At 38.7% G+C, this 22,141-nt stretch overlaps 2 protein-coding genes across 2 annotated transcripts; one reads left to right on the forward strand and one right to left on the reverse strand.

The window, feature by feature from the left end:
* Positions 1-1,006: 1,006 nt before the first annotated feature.
* On the forward strand, positions 1,007-4,498 carry LOC139115641 (coiled-coil domain-containing protein 174-like). Its single transcript, XM_070677920.1, has 2 exons — positions 1,007-1,232; positions 1,971-4,498. The coding sequence occupies exon 2, from the start codon at positions 2,054-2,056 to the stop codon at positions 3,473-3,475; it is 1,422 nt and encodes a 473-aa protein (XP_070534021.1). The 5' UTR covers positions 1,007-1,232; positions 1,971-2,053; the 3' UTR covers positions 3,476-4,498.
* A 1,719-nt stretch (positions 4,499-6,217) lies between these two features.
* On the reverse strand, positions 6,218-21,562 carry LOC139115642 (dipeptidase 1-like). The gene is made up of 10 exons (XM_070677921.1): positions 21,246-21,562; positions 16,524-16,650; positions 14,338-14,470; positions 13,849-13,999; positions 13,261-13,327; positions 11,335-11,511; positions 10,724-10,817; positions 10,169-10,244; positions 8,840-8,975; positions 6,218-7,912 (listed from the first exon to the last, which is right to left on the reverse strand). The coding sequence occupies exons 1-10, from the start codon at positions 21,503-21,505 to the stop codon at positions 7,727-7,729; spliced, it is 1,407 nt and encodes a 468-aa protein (XP_070534022.1). The 5' UTR covers positions 21,506-21,562; the 3' UTR covers positions 6,218-7,726.
* Between the last annotated feature and the right edge of the window lie 579 nt (positions 21,563-22,141).

Consider the following 22,141-nt stretch of genomic DNA (forward strand, 5'->3'; position numbering starts at 1 on the left):
AGCCCAGTCCCCCAACCACTTACAGCCGTAGCCAACGCATATAAAATTTTCTCGAGGAACAAGGTACTTCGGATCGATCCTTGAGTCAGTGTTGAAATGTTGCGCCAAATATGGTGGGCACAGTGGTAGGGACTGCCTACTTTCCTTTTATTAGCGACCGCAAGTTCAGCAAAAATGTAGAAAAGGGTAAAATTGAAATTTGGCTCAAGTTAAAGTTGGCTTATTAAGGTAGAATGCGCCTCAGGGATAGATATTCGGACCCTCAAGTGAACTTATATATATCTCTTTCACAATTCTTTTCTGATCTACCACTTGTGGGGGTTCATTTTAAAGCTCTTGGCGTAAGAAAACTTTCCACCGTCTTAGTTTTCGAAAATCGAAACTTTTATTTTCCCCTATAGAGTTGCTACAGGGTTAGCGGCCATTTGGAATTTAAAATATCGGTAAATCTTGTTCATTTTTTTCTCTAGCCCCAAAATTTTCACCGTGACTACGCGATTGTTATCCTTGACTTTGAAAGAGAATGGTTCAAATATTCCTTGAGAAAACTTTGAGCAAAAAAGTTTAATGCTTGCACTTTCGACGCACATACCACCTTAAATTATTATTATTATTATTATTATTATTATTATTATTAATCTTTATTTCAGGCCATAAACGCCCATAATAAAAAATAAATAGATGCATGAAAATATACAGAAGTTAAATATGAGCAAAAACTTAATAAAGAACTTTCTACAATGTTTCCAAAATGTAAAAGAAAACCATCATCGTAAAATATTCATAACATGAAGCAAAGAAAGTGACAAATTAAAATCACTCGGAAAACAATTTAATTGTACATAATTTGATCACGGTACTTAACGTTGTATCATTATTGTGCCTCCGTCTCCCCGCGGGTCGCCACGATGGCCACTGTTGACATTATGCATGTTGTAGCGAGGAAATTGAAAACCTTGTCTGATTCTGATTCTTGTTTCATTTCACGTATGTTTGTTTGCTCTTTCTCTTCTCCTAGCGTTCTCTCAATCTGGATCCACGGCTTAGAGTGTTATCCTCCGGTCTTCTCTTAACCTGTATAACCAAGATCGTTGCTGCCCAGAGAACAAAAACAAGAGTTGCAGATGTGCGCGCTCATGACTCATGTCGGGATTTTGTTCCGACTCGACTCATCGTTCGCTGTTGCGTTGACATCCAGTGTCGGAGTTTTGAACCAGCGCGCAGCGGTGAAGGTATGTATGTGTACAGGGACGTCTTGTGCATGCTATAACCGCATAAGTCACTGCATCATTAATACAATTCACCAAAACTTGAAAGAGCAGAGTCGTTGTTAATACGTAATACTATGCGATAATTAAACTATGCATGTGTGAGATACATTGGCTCGCCCATAGTCTGATGTCGAATTGTTCACTGATATTGAAAAACTGTGTTCAAGCATGCAGCTAGATCCCCCCTCCCCTTTACCAGAAAATTTTGGAAGAATTCACCATTTGTTGTGTTTTACTTGTATCTCTACAGTGTGACTGGCACCATTTCGGGGAGGGCTGGTCTCCCCTTGACAAATTACTAAGGGGTGCCAACATGTCAACAGGAGGGAATCCCCCTGCCTAGATGAAACACTGAATGTTTGATGTATTTCCCAGTGTTTTTGTTCCATTTGTAAAATGCAGTTTCTTTTTCTGCTCCCAAAATCAAGGCTAAGTGCTGTGTTCAACTTTTCAACACAGCCTGCTGTGCATGTATGCTAATGTCTAACGGTATTGTTGAACAGTGAATTTCAGTCTCTAAACCAAATTTACTTCTTAACAATAACATAGCATATTTTTAACAGTGTTTTTTTTTGTTTGCAAAGCTAATGTTTTGCATTTTTACTTACTTAAGGAGTTGAAGAAAACTTAGATGATTTCCGAAAGAAAAGTGATGGAAATATCAAAAGATATCATTATTGTCCCTTTCATTGATTTCAGATTCAATGTTAGGATTTGTTCACATTATCAGATGTTGAGTAAGCTGTCTAATAAATCATTCAAGTCATTGTAAGTGTCTCAAGATGAATAATAAGAAGAAAATTGGTGTTACCGCATCCTCCATCGTTGGCCTTAAGGCAGAACTTTTCAGAAAGCAAGAACAATTCAAGAAAGAGAAATTAGATAACCAGAATGTCGTCCGTGGTAAGCTCAAACCAAAGAAGCCCAGCATTTGGAACAAACAGAACACTGGTGTTGAAAAGAGAGCGCAGAAAGACAGGGAGTTGAATGATGAAACCGGCAATGATCTTGACAAATCAAGATCTGCCTTGGAGGCAAAGGCAGCTTTGTATGACGAGATGTCCAAGGGGAAGATGTTGCCGGAGGATGATGACCTCTACATGGTTGATTTCACCCAGAAAATTATTGACAAACACGGCAGCCGCCGGGAGGGTGGCAGTGATGAGGAAGATATTAACGACAATGATTTATCTGATGCTGCCGACCCCGATGAAGAGTGGGTTGATTATGTGGACTCGCTGGGCAGATCTAGAAGATGCATGCGCAAGGACTTGGCGTATCTGCAGCAAATGGACCGTGATTTGAAATCATCTTCCAAGCCGAGTACAGCGGAAGAACCAGATCTGATGTCCCAAGACATGCGCAGGGAGATGCTGCGACAAAAGTGGGAGCAGGAGGAGGAGGCTGCGGCAAAGGCGCCCGTCGGACCTGTACACTACCAAAACGTGAAGTTCAACGAAGTCCGACACCTTGGCGTCGGTTACTTTGGATTCTCCAAGGAAGAATCAGAACGTCAGAAGCAGTTTGAACAGTTGGATATGCTGAGGGATGAGACTGTGGAACAGAGGCTTCGCAGGGAGAAGTTGAAAGAGAAGAGGAAAGCAGCCGTCCAAGCAAGACTCGAGAAAGTCAAACAGAGGAAGAAACTGAAAGGTGACATCATGATTGATTTGGAATCAAAATCTGAGAAAGAAAGGCCAGCTGCGGTAGAGCTGTTGAAAAGAGACGAGACTCTGCCACAAGCCGCGTCCATGAGACCATGGGACAAAGGAAAGATTACTGCAGGAGAGAAGAAGTCCACAAAACTGTATGATGATCTGAGAGACCAACGTCCTGCTGAATTTGCTCCCCCAGTGGAGTACTTTAGTGACAGAGTCGCAGTTTCAAAGAAGAAAGAGGATTTCAAGAGTTGGAAATCAAAACACCCAGGGCAGCATGATACAGCGAGTGTGGTTGATGGGAAGAGAGATGCGTTAAGCACGCAGTCCAAATTTGGCAAAGGGAGCCCCAGCGGCTTAGGCTCGTATTCGGACAATGAAAGTCGAGAGAATCCATACGTCTTAGAATCAAATACAGCCAGGTATCCAGGAGATGGACACTTCCAGGACCATGCCTTACACAGTGAGCGTCAACAGCAAAATCAGAACACATCACTTGATGATGCCTTGTCTTATTTCAGACAGATGACAGGTAACACTAGGTAGTATCTCTAACTATCCAATAATCCCAACAAACTTTCCATCTCATTGTAAACAAAATTGATGATTGCTATGACGATTTTGTTTTTACTACTACCTTGTCTGTATAAATTTGGTTACAACCTCAGCTTACATAGTTTGCTTATAAAGTGCCAGAAAGCAATGAACTTGTTTACATGTATGTCTTCTGGAAATCTCGCCAAAGACATTGCATGTGACAGTGCTCAAAGTTTTGACATGTTGTACGCTGATATTTGTTTGCATGGGAGAGCCATTTTAGAACAATAACATGTGCTGAAAGCCTACTTGACCATGATTATTTTATATTACCGGTATATTATATCGGTACATGTAGATTGATGTTGCAGATACAGCAATCTGATTGGTCGAGGCGGGAAAATAATCATGTTATATTCACGATATTGCATAGATGCTCTCAGATGGAAAAAAGTTCCTTTTTGATGTTTCATGCCAGAATTTTGAAATACTGTTAATGGCCATACACCACCTCAGCAATGGGTTATACCACTTGGTTTTGACCAATGCACTAAATATACATACTCGCTATCATTTCTGCATTAGGTGAACTTGTCAAAATCTCGTGGTATACCCATCTCTGTGGGGAGCTTTATTGTTTAAAGGTATACTGTCACCTGTTCCAATTTTGCCACAGTTACCATGGAAAGAGAAAAGCTAACCAATCACAGTTTTTAAGCGGATGGCCACTTTTTAACAACAGCGCCCTCACGTTGGCATTTTGAATACCAAGGAACGCCCCTTTGACCATATATGGGCATATTTAGGTTACAGGTGACGGTATACCTTTAAATAATACTGGATTAAAGCACAACCATTGTCTTTGTGTGGTATCAGCACACCCCTATGCCACCTATATATCTCATGATTCTTGCTTTGTAAGTCATGAAGTAAAACAACAACAGACTTCAATTCAAGACTCTGAACCCTCTTTCAAGCATCAATGCCAAAGTTTTCCAAGCAAGTGAGAGGAAAATTAAAAACAAGTGAGAAGCTACATACTATTCTCTGTTGATGTAACTGAAGTAAGTGTTGAATGTCTCAGGAAATGATATAAAATCCATATGTGGTGTGTAATTTCTATCATCTTTTGGCATATGATGTTCTCATGGGAAATTACTGTGCTTGATTTTGAAAGCAGAGCATTATAAATAATAACACAAATTACTTCCAGTAAAAAGTGATATAACATCTGTTAAGTTTCATGAATCTAGCAATCATCAGACTGATGATGATTTCATCAATGTCTGAAGATTGCAGGATGCATGAAACAGCTATTACTTTGTACTTAAAGTAATGTGTGTTATCATTTACAGAGCTCAGCTCTTAGCATCAAGCACAGTAATTTCCCATGAAGACATCTGTGTGTGTGTGTATATATATATATATATATATATATATATATATATATATATATATATATATATATATATATATATATATATATATATATATATATATATATATATATATATATATATATATATGTATATGTATATGTATATATATATTTCAGGGCAGATCTCCAATGGATCATAAACGGATTAATAAATGGAAAAATGGAAAATTGTTGAAAAGAAGCATGCAGACACCTTGGTTATTTTATTTCGTCTAGACTTAGATGTATTTCTTGTGTACAACGTTTCACTCTATAACTAGAGCTTCTTCAGGTGCATCTTAAGAGAGTGATGAAATGTACAGATCTCAGTATGCTTATAAATTGTAAGATACAGTGGAATTTGTTTATTTTAGCATACACAGAAGTTAGATGAATATTTTTTAAATCTTCAAAATATACATTGCTTGTGTCGAAGACTTTGAAACTATAGTGTATGATGCTAGGATAGAACTGGATTTGACTAAATAAACATTATATTTCAATCTGGATTGGAAAGAAATGTGTAACATAGAGAAAAGAACATACCTGACAAGCTATAGGACTTATCTTGGTGATGATGTGTGATGGAAAAAAGTATGAGTGACAACAAAGGAAAATCCGGACTTATTCAGTTTGGTAGGGTGTATAGAGGGCGCTCTACAGGTAATCGCAAAGGAGTGTTGCAAAATGTTTATTTTCTAATGTTTACTCCATGGTGTGTGACAGTCTAGAAGTTGTTTGCGAAATTCGTCACCCTTTTTGTCAACCTGTATGATGCCTATGATTGAAACATCATAAAATGTGACGCTACAGGGGTGTCTTTTTGTATGATGTATCTTGGTAAGATGGTTATTGAAGTGAAGCCTAAGTGTGGTCGTGGTTTCACCAATTGAAATGTCGTACACAAGAAATACATCACAAGTTTAAACCAAATTACTAGTGACAGTGTGATATATACATACATTCATACATACACACACACACACACACACACACACACACACACATATATATTATATATATATATATATATATATATATATATATATATATAATATATATATATATATATATATATATATATATATATATATATGTGTGTGTGTGTGTGTAATACTTTGATTGCAGTCATGCATTCTATTTCTTTTTGTACAGTGTCAATGGTGTTAGCTATTCCCCAAAATTTGCAGTCTTTTAATAGACTGTATCTTCAAATCCTTAAATTTAACAGGTGATGCAAGCATTATAACGGCCAAATGCAAATTGATTTGGTGGATGAGAATTTAAATTTCCTAGGGATAGGCTGTAACCCGGAGTATGATAAAAACACAGACTTGGAATGGTGTCAATGATTTGACATGAAGATACGTATAGATCTTCAGTATTTATTTGACAATCCTTGTAAAACACAATTATTTACAATGAACAATTTCTCTTGCAAAATACAGCTGTGTTTATTTATTTTTTATTGACTCACGGTCCTTTTGTGGAGTGACTGGTTCACTTTATCATTTTTACCATGGAATGTAAGTGAGTCTTTGTAGTTAAATGGGTATTAGATATTCGTTTTGTTTATTAAATTCTCTTCATGACTTGAACCAACCCAAATAAACTTTCTTTATTGGAGTCAACCATCCAGTCCTTCTAAAATATCACTTTGTACTAACTATTGCTCTATTTTCCAACCTTAATAGCACTATTCAGGGTTACAGGTTTGTTACTGAATAGAGTTGCGCGTGCGACATCGGACATGGCTTCTTGAAATGTGGACAAATTTTATTAATGTTTCATGCCTGGCAGTTTTTACAGCTTGTACTCTGAGTCGTGAATAAGTCTTTTAGTATTCATTGTTACACTAGCAGCCGCCTACTAAGATGTACTTTTGTCATTCTTACATGCGCAATTTCCAAAGGTGCATTCAAAAAATGCAGACAAATATTTATTTTTGCATATTAGTGAGAGAACGATGACGCCAATTGTGAACAGCCATAAATGAATGGAAGTCTGTATTTTATAATCTGAGGGTGTCAGACTGTGCGAGCCCGAAACATATGTCTAGCATCAAGTTCTTTGTCTGTGATATTTGAAATAGTAAATTTGCATATGCAGGAACTCCCATTGTCAGTCTACGATAACGCCATATAAGGAAAGCTAATTAAATATTTATGAGTAAACTTATTAGCCAATCAGCAAGCTGCCTTTCAAGGCTTTATTGCGATTTTACACATATCTCCACAAAAACCTTTCTGTCGATTGTCTTGATTGGCGGAAAATGGCACAATGTATTTGTATGCATGCCTTTGTGATGCTGTACTATCATGGTAGGTAGTGATTTTTATTTGCAGAGCCTAATACCTATTCTAGACTAAATGTACTGTGTTTTGACCATCAAAGATAAGAGAAAATAGTAAAATTAAGTTTTCCCCATTGCATTGTGGCTATGTTGATTGCTAGCTGTTTCAGGCCGAACAAAAAAAAAAGTTGTGCTGTTCCAATATACCGACCTACCCTATTTTTACCTGCCGACCCTAAACTTTTTAGAGCTACGTAAACACGGAAATAAAAAACGAAAGAAAAACCCGTAAAATCACGCGTTCATTACTTGGCATTTGATTTTTGCTTGAACCAGGATGTCTTTTATATTTATATTCCTTTTTATGTATGATACATATTTCTTGAAATGTTGTGGCCAGTGTTTGACCGTCCTGAACCCCTGAAAATGCCGACCTATTTTTGAAAACCATGTTAACGGAACAGCACAATTTATTTGTTTTTCGGCCCCATCAGTCTGGCCTTATGTTTTCAAATGTTCGGCGAGTGAAACCCCAGACTTGAAAATGTCTTCATTCGCAGTTGGCATATTTGTCTTGCTTCATCTCCTGGACAATGTCTTCGAAAACGATTACGTCTTCCCGGTAGGATGGCCATTCATCGGTAGGAGTACGACACGGGTTGTTGGTTTCTGGCTCACTGTCGTACCTGGAGATAAATTCCTCGTATTCCAGCACTCCCGCCATGCTGTCTCGTACCTGCAATTTGCATGAAAGGTTGTCTAGAGAAAGTATTTGTCATTTTTACTCTGGGATAAGGCACACCTGTACCATAGCATTCGGACTTCATTTTAATTTCTCTTAAAGGTAGTATGTGTCTCGAAAGTGAAAGATTTTATTTGCTCAAACTATCCTGAATGAAACTTTCAACCATTCTCTTACCAAATCAACAATTAAAATCGGGGTTCACAGTGCAAAGTTTCGAACCAGCAAAACAAATTAGCCAACATTTTGCGACATTTGAAATTCAAAATGGCCGCCATTCCTGTGTTAACTCTATGGGGGGAAGTAAAATTTTGGATTTTCGAAAATAAGCAGGTAAATTTTTCTTTTCCCCAAGAGCTTTAAAATGAGCCCTTACAAGTGGTAGATCAGAAACGAATTACAGAAATTTGAGAGTCCGACTATATGTCCCTGAGGCAGGTTCTACCTTAATAGTTATTTAACTACATTGCAATTTGGCCCAGGGACTTTCTTTTATTTCGTTACTAGCCCTAACCAATTTGTTACCAATTTATTGCACTGTAACTTTTTTATTTTTTTGGTCATTTTTGGTTCTGGAAGTAAAGTAGTTCTACACATAAAGTTATCACCTTCATTTATGTTTCATGTCATGTGTTTTGCGTGGAAAAATATTATGCACTATGGTGCGCATTTTGTTGAACACAGCAAAGAAAAAAAGATGAAGAAAACTAAGCTTTTTGCCATAGTCGAAGGTTCGTGTCATTGCTGTAGCATGTACGGTACTCTCCTCAAATGACCACTCATCTAAATTGTGAGCCCATTCTTTGGCCCAAATGAGATGCTAATTATAGAAGAATCTTTTTAGAGTGAAAATTGTAAATGCTACAGGTATTCGTTGTATAATCGTGAACGTTGGTGGCGGGCCAAGCAGATGCAACTTACCTCTTCAAGCTTTTCCATGGCTCTCACGAGATTCAAACCTATCAACTTCTCGAGATTTTCGTCACTCCATCCCCGCGTGACCAATTCAGCTATGAGCGCTGGGTAAGTCGAGACATCCTCTAGACCTTTTGGCAACCTGGCAAGCAGGAAACAAAGGTAGATGTTACCGTTGCATAGGTCAAGGAGAGAAATTCTTGGTTGGCAAGAGTTTCAACATGTCAACAAATGATACCGAGGCAAGAAATCAAAATGCACCCCAACAACCACTAAAAATAAAAAACAAACTAAAATGTTCTTATTTCTTCAAAAACTTTCCGAATGTTAGTTAAAATTGCCAAAGGTTGCCTGACTTATTAAAGCTGTGTGCGTTGAAGAAATGTTATATGAGCCAATTTGAGGTCAAATTGCAATTTCTCACGATGCGACTGATAGGACCATAGACAGTGGAGAAACTGCCACTGCCACTGCCAGAACGGCCTGGCCAATACAATGCGCGACCAAGCAGGAGCAGTCCCGCCAGGAGGAAGCAAGTGTGCGGGCACCCTCGTGCGACGGATCTTCCTATCCACAAGTCCAACGGTACACGGGAACTTATTTGTAATGCTCAGTTAAGTCAAAGCAGAAACCACTTGCATGGTACATACAGGAGAAGAAAGCTGGTTGTAAAGCACGTTGCTGATGCACCGAAAGTGAAGTTGACCGTTTTCCTATCGAAGTGATTTTGGTGTGTTTGCCAAATTTAAGTTCTAAGGGCAGCACAATTTGAATAGGAAAGCTGTAGATAACAAATCCAGAACACGAAAGTTAACTTGTGGTAGCTATTATACAGGTACAATAACTGAATAGCTTTATAATGTTGCAATATTTTTATCCTTTAAAACCGGTACATTTTCTTCTTCCTCGCCTCAAATTATGTTGAAATACAAGTTACAAACAGAACAGCTATAACTCGTCGTAAGATTTTCATTGGTTTTTTTTTTGTGACGGAAAACTCGCCTACTTTCTTGTTCTTGCTCCTTGAGGTATGTTGCAACACAGAATATTCGCCTTAACAATATAAAGCACTGTGTAAAATGTGAAATTTTACTGTATACAAATGCATTCCAGTCCAGACGAAAATTCCGTTTCCAACACTAACATCAGACATCACAAACACGCTGGCTTAGCTGACTCACACTGGGCATTTCGACATATGTGTTAAAGTAGTTGGAGTACAATAATACTGTGTATTTCATAAACAAAATTAAAGAAAAATTGTGGCAAATACGACAAAAATTTCAGCTTGTTCGTTGGAGTGATTGCCCTTTCTCAAATAAACGGATTTCTTACAACTCAACGCCGTCGTAGTCGGCACCAATACCCACACAGCCGTATCCACAAATATTGACGATGTATTCGATGTGATCTGCAAACACAAACAGAAGTGAGTTCAAGAGGAATTCAGTCGAGAATAGCGCTCTCTTTACAAACTAGTAGTTTCTTTTGTTTTTCGACGCTAAATTTGCAGCAAAGTACACTTGCAGATGTTTCGATTTCTTCCCTTTGAACATATTTGGATCTACTTAAAACAGTATCAGGCTAGACGAAATATTCCAAATTGTGATGTCCAATAAATGTAAATAGCCCCTCCAAGCCTTTGTGTACAAATAGTCAATCAAAGTCTTCATAGAGTTGACGAGCCTTTCACTCACATTTAGTTCACCTATGGGGAGGGGTGTTAGAGGGGATGTATAGAGGGCGTATACGAAATACTATATATGTTTAGATTTCTGTACTGTTAGATAATAAAACTGTGTTATTTTCATTACAAATTATTTGATAAATTGAATTCTTCTCTGTATTTGGACATGCATAGTATTTTTACCACAACATTCTGACTAATACCTGCTACATCTCCAATACCGCAATCGTCAACCCTTTCTTCAGGACAAACAAATGTTGTGAAAAATACAACCATTACCACGCCACCATTGTCCACCTTAAAGAGTGTGAAGTTAACACAAGTTATAAGACGAAAAACTGATCTTCGGAACATACAGAAATTGGGAATTGCGATGTGTCTATCTGTCTGTCTGTCTGTCTGTCTGTCTGTCTGTCTGTCTGCCTGTTTGTCCATCCGCGCGTATTCATCGTAATCGCTATCATATCACCACCACCACCACCACCACACCCATAATCATCATCATCATCATCATCATCATCATCATCATCATCATCATCATCGTCGTCGTCATCATCATCGTCACCACCACCACCACCACCTCCTTCGCCACCACAACCATCATCACCACCATCACTACCACCACCACCACCACAATCATCATCATCATCATCATCATCATCATCATCATCATCATCATCATCATGTTGGATTTATTTTTTAAACTATGATTTACTCGACTACCAGAACGTCTAGATCGCCTGTACACACAGCTGCACAATTCACACTGAAAGGGAAGATAAAATTCAAATGCAGCAGACATAGTTCATCTCACCAGTCTCTCCAGGACGTCATCGGGGACATTTCTCTTGTGGTCACAAAGGGCTCTTGCCCCAGAATGACTGAATATTACAGGTGCCTGAGTTACATTCAGTGCAGCATGCATAGTGATGCTGGCCACGTGAGACAGATCGACGAACATACCAATTCGATTCATTTCTCGGATAAGGTCCTAGCCAAAAGAAAACAGTTTACACCATGATGAACTGTGTGAGGGATGAATGGCTCATTTCAAAAGAGATGAATCTAAATTTTCAGAATGCTTTGCTCCCGCTTAACGTGCTGCTGTCGTCTTCCCGTAGAATGGCAGAAAGATATCATACATTTGATTTCCAACAAGCGCTGTGAGTACCGCCCATGCGTTGTGAGTACAGCTCGTTCAGAATAAAACGTAGTCAGTAGATTTCAACAGTATCTTGTGACTCTGAATATCCATTGTCAAGAAAGCAAGCACGGACTAGGAAAAATGACTCCGATATGTGCATTCTACGAGTAATGTGTACTCATGTATTTTGTTGAGCCTATAAGGCACCGTTTCTAGCTTTTCAATATGCGTCACACTTAGCTGAGCAATCCTGTGCCAACTTCCTGCGCAGGAAGTTGGAAACAAGGAAAGATTTTGAGCGAATTCGAACTCACAGTAAAAGACGTTTGTAAACAACAATGGAGTGGAAATATTATCAAAAGACCGAAAATGCGTACGTATATAGGGTTTAAAAGTGCCATTGAACCAGAAATATATTTAATTTTAAATTTGAATTTTAAAATTCGCCAAACAATCGCTTGTTTCCGATGTTCTTGCCTTCCTTTAATATAGAAAAGGGCAGACATGATGGGATTATCTCAACTGAAAGGTTTTGCGAAGTGTGCAATTCTGGTAAAGTTGAAGACGAATTTCATTTTCTGCTGAATGCCCTGCGTATCATGAGTTTAGGTCAATTTATATACTGAAGATATTTTCATTCATCCAAACCTTTGTAAGTTTCAGCAGTTATTACGCTCTCGTGATGAGAGAACTATACGTAAATTGGCATCTTTCTTTTAAAGGCTTGCCAAATTCGAAAAGATATTCTTTGTAATTTTAATGTCAACAATCCTGTGTGAGAAATTTCAAATTGTATCTAATTAATTCACTTAAATTATTAACTTCTGTTTGATATGTAAATTTTGACTTGTAACTCCTTTGCATATGGCCGGAGGCCTTATGATGCAATAAAATACTACCATGCAATCCTGTGTACAAGTATGATTAATAATTATCGGTGACTTGGTCAAAATTAGCTGTGGGTCCATAGCTGTGGTGTTTTCAGACGGGATTTCTGCCTTTTACGCGCTGGTTCTGCCTTTTACGCGCTGGTTTTGACTTTTACGTTAAAACCAGCCCATAAAAGGCAGAAATCCCGTCTAAAATCACCACAGCTATGAACCCACAGCTAGGTCAAAATCAATACCTTCAGTTTTGACATATGGCCTCACTACAGAAATTCATCGAATATGCAAATGTACGTATAATCATAATGTCCCGCTCATCAAACTTACAGTGTAGGCGGGTCTAAGTATGATTATTAAATAGCATAAGTTTTGTCAAACTGAATTTCTCAGGTATTGATTTCATCTCGTAGTAAGGTTCTCGAGAAGATTTCATTCTGATGAAGTGTCCCTTCGAACGGGACTTCCATAAATCAGACGCCAACATTTACAGAATTATTTTGTTTTTTTACTGTGCACTGAGTTCCCTTTCAAGAACAAGCGAATGTAAAATGACTTACTCGAGTTCGTTTTACGCAAAACTCACAAGCAAACATTGCTCACAAACGACATTTAGTTGCGCAAAAAGTACCGATTGACCGATTGGTGCCATTATCGAAATTTTGACATACCGTATAGCAGTAGTCTAATCTGGCATTGTTGATTCCCTTACCTCGCCCCACTCAGAAAGACCGTTGAATTCAAAGCTCTCTTCATCTTCCATCCCGAAATAGTCAGCCCTAGAAAATACCTCATAAGAATGTCATGTACATTTCACTAGCAATGCTTGTATTTTTAGTGTCGATACAACCGTGTTTATGAGATTTCCGTACATCACAGGCCAGTAGTAATTCATAGAATCTTATCCAAAACCCGCCGAATGATATTTAAAGGGAAACAGTCGTCGGAACTGCGCCTGTGCGAGTTTCTTGTTTACAAACAGTGTATTTCGTGCACGATATCTAAATGCACCTCATCATTATGATAGTTTAATAAATAATTTAAATCTAAATTATACGTTGTACATTATGACAGCCGTGTTTTAACCTTCATCAATCACCATCGTACCTTGGATAAAATGATAAAATGTTTGCATTGGTCGTATTGGTCCCATACGACCTTGAGCGCAGTTCCGACGACTGTATCCCTTTAATTTCACAACAAGTCATGTTAATCCCTAGTCATTGAGATTAAGACAACCCATGTACCTATAACATTCAATGGCGTTGATGGCATCAAGAAGTATGACGTGTGTGCTTACCAGGGGGTGTTACAGTTGTGTGTTATGGTCATGTACCGGGCACCCAAAGCGTACATTGCACGAAGATTGCCGTAGCTACTGTCAATATGATGACCCCCTTCCATACCGATCAGACTGGCAATTTTGCCATTGGCGTGGGCATCCAGTATACCTAGATATCGGAAACAGAATTTAAAAATAATTGTTGACCGTCGCAGACTGTAGATTTAGTTTTGTCATTGGCAGGACTGAATTCTTCGGAAGATACAATGTTGCATATGGAAAGTTCTTTGTCTTGACAAGAAAATTTCTTCATCTGTGAATAGATGCTGAGTCGTGGACAGGTGGAACACCAGTCCCTCTGTGTAAATCATGTGAAATTTGATTTTTGCACCCCGTTACTGTCAAGTTACCCCATGGAAGAAACCAAGTTTTCAAGCGAATTTCCTTCCACGGTCAATGTAGTGACAAGTTAATGCTAGAAGTGTCATGGGAAGTTGTGAAACTGACCTTGCGCAGTTGTGACGAGCTCAAACACACCGCTGTACTGCTTCACAAACCTGATAGTGACGTCAATTTGTTGAATGGTTTGGCGTACGGCATCTTTGTATTGAGTGTCACATGGTATGTATACTGACCAAAACTGATGTTGTCAGAAGAAAAGAAAAGCGCTATAAGGATCGGATTTGAAAATTTTTGATGGGAAATCAATTAAAATCGTTGAAAAAAGCAAAAAGCTAAAATAGTCAGCCTGATGGAATGGTGAATAAGTCGAGTATTGCATTCATATGATTAAGATACTGGGCGCCGCGACATTGAAAACTTAAACGACATGAAACTTTCCGTAAAGGAGCTTTAAACCACCCACTTTGGAAATCAAGAATAAAAATATAAGGATTCACCGTACAAAATTTGGAAGTGTAGAAACAAAAAACCCAAGATCTTGATATTTCCTGGCACCTGAAATTCAAAATGGCCGCCATTCCTGTGTCAACTCTATATGGAAAATTAAACTTTCGATTATTTAAATTTACTCTATTTGAGCTTCAAAATGAGCCCCAACAGGTGGTATACCTGAAAGGAATTGTAAAAACTTTCAGTCCGAACATATCTGTCTCCAAAGCGCATTGAAACTTTTTAAGATCATTTTTTCCCACTGCCACTAGCCGGCGTACTAGTATTCTATTATGAATCCACTCTACTATAGTTACATACTGCTAGCGGTTGACCGGTTTCAACCGGTAAACTTATAGAGACACAGCACGAACAAAAACGTTTTTTAACGTAAGGACCTACAAACAAGTATACACGCAGCGTTGAGTCAGATCAAGGAACAAATAGTCTTGTTTCTGCGCATAAGAGAGGTCTTTCATGAAGCATGCCAATTTATATTTTTATAATGGCCTCTCGTAGTCTCCCTGCAAGATTCAAGTTCTATGAGATGTAAGTTTTCATACGTTTTCCGGTATTTTTGCCGTGTTTGTAAAATACAGATAATTGTTCTAGTCCCCATCAAATCATGTTAAATTGTCTATAACTTGCCATCACAGCCTGTGTGATCATCCATTGTTATTGTTGACGACTGGATTCTAGTCCGGACTGGAATCTATTTGTCAACAGTGTAATCGCATATTGTAAAAATACAGATTTTTGTTCCACTACCCAAGTCATGTCGAACTGCAATTGCCAAGACAGCACTAGCCTGTGACCATCCTTTGTTATTGTTGACGACTGCATTATTGTCCGGACGGGAATTCATTTGTCAACAATAAAACTGCATATTTTTCACGATGAAATGTGTTCTCGAGGTTAACAATTCTCCTTTCGACGTACTTCATGGAGAAGAAAAAGAATGAGGACTTGTATTTCAGAACAAAAATATTGAAAATATCGAATGTTGTAGCTATCGAACGTGTTGAGCTCCACGTATGTCAACGACGTATCGCGAGAACCGGCTTTAACACAAATCAATGTGACGATGAGCGGCGGAGATCAATCGCTTGTCCTCGGGGACAGATATTCAGACTCTCTGACCTTTATAGCTTGCTTTTGGCCTACCACTTGCGGTACTCATTTTGAAGCTTATGATGTAAATAACGTTAAGTTTTGTAAAAATCGGGAATTTTATTGCCTCCATACAGGTGACATAGGGATGGCGGCATTTTTTAAAATTTAAATATCGGTGAACATTGGATCAATTTGTTTCGAGTACCAAATTCTGCAGGGTGGCCCCGAGTTTTATAGACAATGGTAGAAAGTTTGCTTGAGGAAAGTGTGAGCTAAAGTCGAAAGTCTGTTGTTTTACAGAATCTGGGCTACGAATCTGAACATAGTCACACTGGGAAAGACGGTTCAAAATCAGGGGCATACAGGAAGGAAGGGCGAATGATAGAGAAATTAGAGAAGAGGGTCGTGGAGAGCTTTCTAATAGGAGCCAGCCAGTGAGGCTTTCCTGATAGACGACGATGGCGGTGAGAAAGTTAGTCGGTAGTATGTAAAACGTTTCGAATCTTCAACAACATTTTGGTTGTAGTCAGCAATACTTTGCCTTCAAAATTTTCAAAATTTTGAACAGTATATACACACGTACAAACATCTCAGGTTTCAATTTCTCGAATAGGCTACTAGTTGGCTGCCCCTGACGAAAGGCCAGCCTAAAACAACTGCATAAGATAGGAAGCTAAAAGACGCATTACCTGTCCTCCAACGAGTCCTTCTCGAAGCCTTGGAATGTCGGTGTGGGTCGGGAGATCATCCCAAAGATTGACTTCAGAGAGCTGGTTCAGCCAACGACGACGTATCTGCCCGGGGAGGTCGTTGTGTCTAGTTAAAGAAAAATGAGAGGGCCGAAATTCTTTTACTTGCGCACAATTTATGAATAAATCTGCGATTTGAACATACAGGTTTACTGTGCTAGCATGATGAATGAATTAATGGTTGCATAGATACATGAACAAATTACCTAGACAGACAGATAGAGAGAGATAGAGATGGATGGATAGATAGATAGATAGATAGAGTGACAGATAGATAGATATACGGACAGATAGATAGATAGAGAGATAGATAGATAGATAGATAGATAGATAGATAGATAGATAGATAGATAGATAGATAGATATAGTAGATAGAGAGATAGATTGATATTAGATAGAGATGGATGGATGGCTGGATGGATTGGGGATGGATGGATGAATAGATGGACAGATGGATGGATGGACAGACGGCTGGATGGATAGAAAGAGACAGACAGAAAGATAGACAGAGAGACAGATATATAGAGGTGAGCAATATCTTGCTAAGCAGGCTTTGTAGTTTGCTAGATGGGCAGCAAAGAACATGGTTCGTATAAAAACTTGTGTAGCTATGTACCAGATTTAATTTACTTGTTTTATCGATAGTAGAAGCCTACTGTGAAATATCACTTTTATCCCTATGTCGTTTGCCGTAACTTAATTATGAGTACTGATCCTATATATGGTAAAATTTACAACAACTTTACGGACCTATTACAAGCAAGTGTAATAACATTTAGATAAATTTCATGGTTTATTCGTAGGCTGCTTTACTGTAATACGATCAGTTTTTCTTCAGATATTACAAGCAACAGACACAGGCACATCGCCAACTACGGCTGATGAATGATACTTATCATCGTGTCGTGTTGCTATAGACTGAAGCACAAAATCATACATACAGAGATAGATAGATAGATAGATGGAAGATAGATAGTACATACATACATACATACATACATACATACATACATACATACATACATACATACATACATACATACATACATACATACATACAGACAGACAGACAGACAGACAGACAGACAGACAGACAGACAGACAGACAGACAGACAGACAGACAGACAGACAGACAGACAGACAGACAGACAGACAGACAGACAGACAGACAATAAGACGGCAGACATATGGAACGTACATATAGACAGACGTACATACATACATACATACATACAGACAGACAGTCACTCAGTCAGATGGACAGACAGACAGAATAACAAACCAAGAGATGCTCACATACGCACTTATATACAATGCATCACTTAAAAACGCTTGCCTTCGTACCGTGGGAAAGAAAGGCCGTATCTATATCTATCTGTTTATCAAAAATAAAGTTAGTAATATTTGAACATTAATATCTGTGAATACAGTAATAGCTTTATAAGAGTCTATATCTCCATGTTAAAAACAATTAGTATCCATAAAACATTCAACATTTGTCATATTTATATCTTTACATTCTTACCGGTGCCATCACCGGCAGGCTTCGGAAGCGATAAAAAACAATAATAAGCGACTTGTAAATACTTTGAACTGTGACAAGAAGCAGGACACTGCAAATTTAAAAAGATCCACACCAAATAGAAGAGGTCCTGTTACGCTATTCTGCTCATAATTTTCTCAACTCTATTGTTATCATTCTTCTCAGTTCTTTAAGATTCAACTAACCACATGCAGCTATTGGGAAATAAACATCAAACGACAAATGCACATGTTCTTGAAGTTTATTCATTCCCCCAGTAAGGGTAGTATTGTCACAATTATATTATACTGCTTTCCCAATGTCACAGTTACGGTGGAGTTAGATCAAATTTTGAAGCAAATTTTGACTCATTGGGTATGTATAGTTTTTAACGGGTTTAACTGCCTATATTTTATCTTATACTTCGAGAATTGAATGCCACTTGCCAATTAGTTAGATGAGACGTAGATTGACTGGCGTAATGATGATTTTGACTCTTGTGGCTTTATTCTGGAGCATTGTGACTTTCCGATACATCATTAGTATATGTGGAACTAATAGCAACGTATGCCAGCCCTTCCCCTTTGTAATCTAGACCCGAACTTGTGCAAAATAGGCAACGAATCAAAGAGTTGCCTTCTTCACACACAGTTTGATTGGGACCTGACCAGGGCGAAAAAATTATTTCTTCTTGGGAGTTTATTTGGTTCATATAATGTGCCCGTGCATGGCCTATGACCGGCATGACTTGTAGTATGCCAACAGTGAGGCCTTGTTCGAACCGGGACGAGGTCAAATTTTCATATTATGTCGAACCGTATCTGCCCTTCCATATGCGAATCATTCTAGCTCGACTCATATCTGGTCGGACACAGCGTCTCCTCTATGACCAATTTCATCACAATTTAAACCTACGCTTTCCCAGATCGAAAAAGTTAACTTTCCAGTCTGAACCTGAAAGCTTTTGGCTAGTAAAGGTACTCCGACCAACAAATTTCTAGACGATTGTTCGTACAAAAGCAACCTTTGTCAAAATAATATCTCCCCCTCTCTCCCTCCCTCCCTCCCCCCCCCCTCCCCCTCTCTCTCTCTCTCTCTCTCTCTCTCTCTCTCTCTCTCTCTCTCTCTCTCTCTCGGTCACAAGACGTTATTTATTAACACATTAGGATGACATAGACGAGCTCTGTCCTCAGCGAATTATTATGCTGTCAACATATGGGATTACACCGCACTGGCATGTGAGGTTTATTGCGGTATACATGGGAATAAACTTCAAAGGCAGCCGAAAGGGAGAGGTCAAAATCTATTCTTTAAATTTTCTCCTGTGAATAAATCTGTCAACACTAAAGTTTACTGCTCTTAGTTTTGTGGCATATAGCGGATTCATTTTGTTGACTTAAAGTGCCCCCTAAGTTAGTCTAGGATCTACCCCCCTCCCACCCCAATTCGAACTTTCCAACTCAAAACCACGGTATGAGTCAACGCATTAGTAGTGTGTACACTGCCGAAAGAAGCCTTTGCCTGGAAGAGTGATAGCGCATGTACTTGAATGTATTAAATGCATGCGTGCTCAACGTTAGCATTCTAGTAAGAAATCCATCGGTCTGGTATTGAAAACTGCCAGATTTTAAACTTAAATCCAAAATTTCAAATGAATAATCAGAGTTATCTTGAAATGACAGTTGTCACAAACTGTAAAGTGGAGGACAATTCACTCAAGGTCTCCACGATGATTATTTTGAAGAGATGTTTGCCAACTGAAGGAAAATGTGTCAACATGAGTAATTCAGATATACCCTGCCAGTTGAACCATTGATGTTCTATATTGGACACAAATTTTGTATATTATTCTTTGAAGCACATTGTTATTATCTGTGTTTTTATTTCTTCATAGATTTCGAGGGTTCTGATTATTCTTCCAAGTTCTCTGTCCCACCGTGACATCTTGAGTGTCTTCCAGTTATAATTGCATGTCACCATAGCTTACAAAGCACATAACGCATTATTGTGACAGAACCAAAGACTATGCGTGAAGACATGATTGACTGCATGCCAATAATTTCACTGTATTGAACTCTGAACTGTATTCAACGTTCAAAGTTGTCCCCTGGATGGGACACTCATGATGTTTCGACGAGTAGATGATGTGACTGGATTGGACTGATGTGCGTCACTGCAGACCTATGTGATCCGAAAATTGGATAGACTCTTGTAAAAATGTGATGATGTAACTTGTTCGGTATCCATCCATTCATTATTTGTACACCATCCAACTGTACATAAGGTTCAAATTTTAATTTGGCAAGGGGCCCGAAAGCTAACGGTACATTCTTCTACAAAAGAGAAATAAACAATTCCAAATTTTTCGGCTGTCGTCCAAAACGCTGACAAGATTCTATTATGTTTCCTATCCCTGAAATCTTGATCTCGGTCAAAAAGTAGATATGGTCGCCTGGATATGACATGTAGAAAAAGGTTCCAGTCACCTAAAGGTTCTACTGCTTTTGAGTGTGAGACAGAGAGTAAAGATTTCCCACAGTGTTTTTCTTTTGCTTTTTTTTCTAGGTTACTTTTGATAATTATCCAGTATTGTCGATCAACGCTGGGGACAACACCTGGAAATCCAGTTTAAATTAAGGTAGTATGTGCCTCGAAAGTGAAAGACTTAAAACCTTTGCTAAAACTTTTCTAAATGAACTTTCAGCCATTCTCTTACCAATTAAAATAAAAATTAGGGGTCACCGCGTGCAAAGTTTGGAACTAGAGATACAAACATTTTGCGATATTTGAAATTCAAAATGTCTGCCATCCCTGTGTTAACTCTATGAAGTAAAAATAAATTAACTATTTTCAAAATAACTAGGACGACGAAAGTTTTTCTTTCTCCAAGAGCTTGAAAATGAGCCCCCACAAGTGGTAGATCAGAAAAGAATTGTAAAAGTTTGAGAGTCTGAATATCTGTCCCCGGGGCGTGTTCTACCTTAACGTCCTCCGATTCACAGTAAGTCAAAGTTTAAAAAATCGAGGCCAATCTCCCCTTTGCGTATAATTTAAAATTCACTTACATTGAATTATTTCAGGTGGACTATGTTCTCCTTTTCTAATGCTGAAACCTTGTTTTACTGTCTCAAAAACTTACCCATCAACCAGTGGAACTCTCTTCATTATATACCTAGCACGTTCTAACGGATCTGCCGGGGGTTCTGTCGTAGTCGGTTCAGCTGGGGATGAGTCATTGCTGTTCAAGGTCAGTGGCAAGGCGATAGCCACCGCCAATACCATCGCGAAGACGGCTACGGATAGCCCAATGACTGCATTGCGCCTCCACTTGCTCTTATTCGAGTACTCGGTCAAGTGCGTGGCGGAGCCCGTAGTGTCAGACAAGGTGTACTCTTCCATATTGATGTGTTCGCTTACGATATTAACTGATGAATGTTAAACTTTTGTTGACCGAGTTCTTTTTGGCGAGAGGCCTGTGCTTGGAGCGGTTGTTGCTTTCAAACGGAGTTGGATATTACTATACCGGGCCAATTCCGATCACGAAGAGTCTGCATGTTGCATCAGACAAAGTGCATGCACCGCATCATGGTCGGTTATCTCAACAAACAGACAAAAAGAGGTGCGCGGGAATTGGCTTGGCTGTATCATATCAGACTTAAAAATCCACTTATGTGACACGATTTATATGAATATCGGGGTTAAAGGGCTGGTATCGCTAGTAAAGGAACCTATGGCAACTATATAACACCTGGTATTTGGACCTCGGACGAACGCTACGCATGTATTTTGTAAATTTGAATGATGAGTAAAAAATGACTGCCAAGGTTATACTATGACCGTGTATCCGAAGATCAATTGACCAAGCCCTTTATAGTAGAACCAAGCACCACGTCGAAACTGAACTTGGTATATGACTATATTCACGGTCCCTCCACAATTAGATTATTGTGTATTTTATGGAAAAGGGCGTTATTTTGGAGCCAGGGGAATGGTTTAACTCCAACTCTCACATTTTCAGCTTTTTTCAGTTTATCG

Source organism: Ptychodera flava, chromosome 17 (genome assembly GCF_041260155.1).
Source record: "Ptychodera flava strain L36383 chromosome 17, AS_Pfla_20210202, whole genome shotgun sequence".
NCBI lineage: Eukaryota > Metazoa > Hemichordata > Enteropneusta > Ptychoderidae > Ptychodera > Ptychodera flava.

Bases quoted from the DNA above. Each gene is read 5' to 3' on its own strand.
- LOC139115641 (XM_070677920.1), top strand. From the start codon at position 2,054: ATGAATAATAAGAAGAAAATTGGTGTTACCGCATCCTCCATCGTTGGC.
- LOC139115642 (XM_070677921.1), bottom strand. From the start codon at position 21,505: ATGGAAGAGTACACCTTGTCTGACACTACGGGCTCCGCCACGCACTTG. The intron at 13,328-13,848 runs GTAAGCACACAC...GGTATTTTCTAG, and splicing joins CACAACTGTAACACCCCCTG to GGCTGACTATTTCGGGATGG. The intron at 8,976-10,168 runs GTAAGAAATCCG...CCTGCTTGCCAG, and splicing joins GACTACGACGGCGTTGAGTT to GTTGCCAAAAGGTCTAGAGG.